Source organism: Lithobates pipiens, unplaced genomic scaffold (assembly GCF_037356315.1).
Source record: "Lithobates pipiens isolate NorthernLeopardFrog02 unplaced genomic scaffold, aLitPip1_a1.2 Scaffold_41, whole genome shotgun sequence".
NCBI lineage: Eukaryota > Metazoa > Chordata > Amphibia > Anura > Ranidae > Lithobates > Lithobates pipiens.
This window is the reverse complement of record NW_027507861.1, coordinates 7376780-7382800: the sequence shown is the minus strand read 5'-3', so window position 1 is coordinate 7382800 and position 6021 is coordinate 7376780. Positions and strand designations below refer to the sequence as shown.

At 45.1% G+C, this 6021-nt stretch overlaps 1 protein-coding gene across 1 annotated transcript; it reads right to left on the bottom strand.

Annotated features, from left to right (window-relative positions):
• Positions 1–888: 888 nt before the first annotated feature.
• LOC143956731 (olfactory receptor 51E1-like) lies at positions 889–1953 on the bottom strand. Its single transcript, XM_077466921.1, has one exon. It carries the CDS (start codon positions 1927–1929, stop codon positions 934–936), a length of 996 nt encoding a protein of 331 aa, XP_077323047.1. The 5' UTR covers positions 1930–1953; the 3' UTR covers positions 889–933.
• Positions 1954–6021: the final 4068 nt, after the last annotated feature.

The following is a 6021-nucleotide window of genomic DNA, read 5'->3' as shown; positions in this document are numbered from 1 at the left end:
GACCAGTGCACAAAGCAAGGTCAATAAAGACATTTGGATGAGCTAGTTTGGGGTGGAGGAACTTTACTGGACTGCACAGACTTTCAAAACCATCGGCCAGTTTACCATTTTTCAGACCTTAGGGAGGCTGGACTGTGGCCATTGGGAGTAGAATAGGGCCCCTAATTAAAAAACAATGCCCCGTCTTTGATATCAGTGGAAGGGATTGTGCTCCATTGTTGGTGCCATTGGGAGGATTAATACCCCATCATTGGTGTCATTGGGCCCAATTGTTGGTGTCATGGGGAGGAATTGTGCCCCATCGTTGGGTGTCAGTTGGAGGAATTTTGTCCCATTGTTGATGTCAGTGGGAGGAATTGTGCCCCATCATTGGTGTCATTGGGCCCAAGCGTTGGTGTTATTGGGTCAATGGGAGCAATTGTGTTGGTGTTAGCGGAGGAGGGAATTATGCCCCCATTGTTGGTATCAGTGGATGAAAATAGCGCCCAAAGGGCCAGATAAAAAACATCCAAGGGGCCACATCTGGCCCCTGGGTCGCAGTTTGGAGACCACTGATCTACAAGATGCCTAGCATAGCCCAGAAGAACCCACCCAAGGGTAAGCCTCTCATGTGATCCTTGCTTGGTACCCAATGAGGAGGGAAACATGGAAGACGTGATGACTAACCACCAGCCTGTCCCCCTTCCCAACATGCCCTCTCTTTTTTGAAAACCATTAATGCTTTTAAAAAAAAAACGTGTTATGGGTGCCCCTTGTATTTAATATTTATTAGTAACAGAATCATTTTATATATAAACGGTAAAAAAAAAGATACAAAACATCAGTTAAGAAAAAGATGTAATAGATAAAATTTATTGCAAACAATTATAGTTCCCCCAAAAAAGTTTTTAGTGACAGCCATCATCATCATCTTCTTGATTCATTTCAGGAAATCTATCGTAGAATTTTCCTTATAATTCCACGACAGTCGTGATTTAGAAGAGCCGCTATGGTTTGTCCATGACCGAGAAATTGGCCGAGCCTGTAGCGTATCCGCTTTGTTCTAATTCCATAGATCAAGGGGTTAATGACAGGGGACAGCAGGAGGTAGGCATTACCAAACAGGACATGAATATTGGAAAATGTGTCACTGGGATATCGGTGCACAACGGCAAGGCCGATATAAGGGATGTAGTAGATGAGGACGGCACATATATGGGCGGAGCAAGTACTGATGGCCTTTAGACTGACCTCGTCCACCAGGAAAATCACTGTCCTAATGATCAGCAGGTACGAGATGGAGATAAAAAGAGAGTCAACACCCATGACGTAAAGGGCAACAAAGAGGCCATAGATGACATTGACCTTTATGTCAGCGCAGGCCAACTTCATGAGCTCTTGGTGGACACAATAGGAATGCGTCAGAAGATTGCTCTTCCACAATGGAAACCTCTGGATAATAAATGGGAGAGGAAGCATTGCAGTTGCTCCTTTGACCATAAGGACCAGGGAGGTCTTTGTGATGGCCCTTTGGGTTAAAATGGAAGAATATTGAAGAGGGTGGCAAATGGCCACATATCGGTCTACAGCCATGGTAACCAGTATCGCCGACTCCAGGGCAGACAGGAAATGGAAGAAGAACATTTGGGTTAAACACACGGGGAAGGAGATCTTCCGGCTATTAAACCAGAAGATTCCCAGCATTTGAGGCATGACTGTGGTGGCCAGTAGGAGGTCCACAACTGAAAGCATGGAAAGGAAGATGTACATGGGCTCGTGGAGTTCTTGGCTCATCGTGATGATATAAAAAATTGAGGTGTTACCTATGGTAGCCACCATATACATTATGATGAGAGGAAAGCCAAGAAAGAACTCAAAGCCCTCCAGGTTTGGTATACCGCTAAGCGTGAAATCACCAATACTGCTGCATGTTAGATTGTCCGTGGCCATGATCACCTGTGTGCCACCACGTCCAATGACAGAACCCACATCTTCTCCTGCAACAGATAAGGCATGTATTAGGCAGATCAGATTGTCTTTACTTGCGGTAGAATGAATACAATCACCCAGACCCATTTTTCACATACTCCAAAACGCCACGATCATCTCCCAATGCGATCTTATGCTTCTTTCTACTTTCTTAGAGGGATACCCCATGACAGGCATGTACTGGCCATTGGGACTACAGGGAGTTTCCCGGTGGGCCGATGGCTCAGTGGGCCACTCTGATGCAAGGGGGCTGGTGATGGGACATTCTGATGCAAGGGGGCTGGTGATGGGACACTTTGATGTAAGGGGGCTGGTGATGGGACAATCTGATGCAAGAGGGCTGGTGATGGGACACTCTGATGTAAGGGGGTGCTGATGGGACACTCTGATGTAATGGGGTGCTGATGGGACACTCTGATGTAAGGGGGCGCTAATGGGACACTCTGATGTAAAGGGGCTGCTCATGGGACACTCTGATGTAAGGGGGCTGCTCATGGGACACTCTGATGTAAAGGGGCTGCTCATGGGACACTCTGATGTAAGGGGGCTGCTCATGGGACACTCTGATGTAATGGGGTGCTGATGGGACACTCTGATGTAAGGGGGCGCTCATGGGACACTCTGATGTAAAGGGGCTGCTCATGGGACACTCTGATGTAATGGGGTGCTGATGGGACACTCAAAATATAAGTGGGCCGGTCTGGATGAAGTCCAGGGCCAAATTTCTGTCCGAGTCCAGCCCTGCCCCATGAAGGCCTTATCTCGGGAGACCAGTGGGAGGAGGCCCTCCAATCGGTTACCACATGTTCACTAAATGTATCCCACAAAGTATCCCAATTGTATATACTGCTGAGGGCTCACTACACTCCAAGAAAACTTCACAAAATGGGCAAACTGCCCGACTCGTTGTGTGGCAAGGGTAGGACAGTGCCGGGTGACCTGATACATCTCCTCTGGGGTTGCCCCAAGCTCCATAGATACTGGAGGAGGGTTCTTGCCATGCTTAACCAGGTATTCCAAAACAAATGTTCCTCTTGATCCGATGCGTTGCCTTTTGGGCATATTGGAGGAGGCAATCCCAGAGGAAATGACGAGGACGGCATTCACTAGAGCTTTGTTCCAAGCTAGGAAAACTATACTTATGGGATGGAAATCCTCCATGTCAAATCCTGGATTCCACATATGGGCAATACACTAATCCTGAAACGGTACATATACCAACACGGGAGGGGGGGAACTCTGGGAAATTTGACGGACTATGGGCACCATAGCTTGGTACACCGGGACTTAGCCCCACAGAGCTTGTCCAACTGAGGCTACTTCGTTGCTTGGAGAACTAATGAGGGCCCTGGGTAATGACTGGTTGAGAGGTATATATATATATATATATATATATATATATATATATATATATATATATATATATATATACATATGCGAAAAAAAACTGAAGTGTATCATAATAATTGTTTTGTTATGCTTATTACTTTGCAATAAAAAAACTCTTTAAATTAAAAAAAAATTAAAAAATTGTCTTTACTTCTTTACTAGATCTTTGGACTTCTTTCATCTTTTCAATGTCTTTATGAGGTCTCCAGGACACTGGACTATCTTAGAGCAACACTACAGAAGAACATTTTCTACACATTGTCTCTGCCTGGAAACTTTTACTTTATTTCCTAATAAAATACTTGTAGACTTTGAGTTTCGAGTGTTACAGTATTTCTCTATGTGCTCCATTAAAATGTCCAACATAACCTGGGGGGGAGAACATCTGAATGAAGCCCTGGGAGGGGAAACTCTGGGGGGGGGGGATCTAGGATGGAGAAGGACCTGGGAGTCCTAGTAGATGATGGGCTCAGCAATGCCAAGCTGCTGCTAACAAAGCAAACAGAATATTGGCATTAAAAAAGGGGATAAACTCCACAGATAAAAGGATAATTCTCCCCTCTACGAGACTCTGGTCCGGCCGCACCTGGAGTATACTGTCCAGTTCTGGGCACCAGTCCTCAGGAAGGATATACTGGAAATTAGACACGTGCAATTCGTTCAGTTTCCAAATTCGTTTTTTAAGGAATTTTGACAAATTCATTAATTACTGAAAATTCGAACTTCCGAATTTTGAATTTCTGAATTTTTCGAATTTCCAAATTTAGAATTTACGAAATTTCTGAAATTCCGAATTTTCGAATTTCTGAATTCCGAATTTCAGAATTTCCGATGTGACATTTCCAAAAAAATTATTCGGTTACATCAGCTTCAGGTGCTTGGTAGCTGGTGGTGATCCAAGACTGATTCATCTTTATGAAGGTCAGCCGATCAACCGAGTCGGTGGACAGGCGCTTCGAAAATAAATAATTTCGGAAATTCAGAATTTTCTGAGATTTGTAAATTCAAAATTTCAGAAATTCGTTAATTTGAAATGTACGAAATATCAGGGGGTGGCACGCGCGCATGTCTGTCGCATGCCGCGGGAGCACGCCCGCAGGTCCCAGGAACTCGATGTTCACTGGTGGCCCACGATTGCGGTATGGAGAGGAAGAATGGGGAAGTGCCTATGTAAATAAGGGATTTCCCTGTTCTGCCTAGTGATATGACAGGGATCACAGCTCCCTGTCATTGGGAGCAGTGATCGCTGTCATGTGAGTAGTCTCCCCTACCCCCCACAGTTAGAGTCACTCCCCAGGACACACGTAACCCCTTGATAACTCCCCTAATGTTTAACCCCTTCCCTGCCAGTGTCATTTACACAGTAATCAATGCATTTTTATAGCGCTGATCGCTGTATAAATGACAATGGTCCCAAAATAGTGTCTGATGTGTCCGTCATAATGTCGCAGTCACAATAAAAATCGCAGATCCCCATCATTACTAATGAAAAAATATAATAATAAAAATGGCATAAAACTATTCCCTATTTTTCAGACGCTATAACTTTTGTGCAAACCAATCAATATACGCTTATTGCGTTTTTTTTTTTTTTTTTTTACTAAAAATATGTAGAAGAATACGTATCGGCCTAAACTGAGGAAAAATTAGTTTTTTATGTATTTTTTAGGGATATTTATTATAGAAAAAAGTAAAAAATATTGCTTTTTTTTTTTTTCAAAATTGTCGCTCTTCTTTTGTTTATAGCTCAAAAAATTAAAACCTCAGAGGTGATCAAATACTACCAAAAGAAAGCTCTATTTGTGGGGGAAAAAAAGGACGTCAAGTTTGTTTGCGAACCACATCGCACGACCGCGCAATTGTCAGTTAAAGCGACGCAGCGGCGAATCGCAAAAAGTGTTGTGGTCAGGAAGGGGGGGGGGTAAATCCTTCCAGGGGCTGAAGTGGTTAAACTACGTAGAGGGTTCTTTACTGTAAGAGCGGCAAGGATGTGGAATTCCCTTCCACAGGCGGTGGTCTCAGCGGGGGGCATCGATAGTTTCAAGAAACTATTAGATAATCACCTGAACAACCACAACATACATGATATACAATGTAACACTGACATATAATCACACAACATACATGATATACAATGTAACACTGACATATAATCACACAACATACATGATATTGTCACGATCGTCCTGGCGTCTCGTTTGCGCACGAGAGACTTACCCACAGAAGTTTGTTGTCAAGGACCCGTCGTGCTCCGTTAACGCGCGCTAGAGCGATCGGACGCACTCGCGTCGCCTTGAACGAACGCACGCGTGCACGTGGGGGCATGAACGGGCGCACGTCCACTCGCGCACGCTGACTCGTCGTGCGACCGTTTGGCGCCCTACAGTCTTCTTAAGGCACTTGCTCCCTTCCACTCGTGCTGACCAGTCTACAGCGCGTTCGGAGATCCTACTACCCTATACCTGTATCTGCTACCTTAGTTCCTGTTACCCGGCTTGACCTTGACCCTGATCCGTTGCTGCCTGCCTACGACCTCCTGCTTGTCTGACTACGCCTCTGCCTCATCCCTCTTGTACCATGTTGACCGCTACCTGCTGACCCGGCCTGTACCCGACTCTGCTGTTCCTACCTACCTGGTTGGATATCCTGTGACTGCTGTACCCG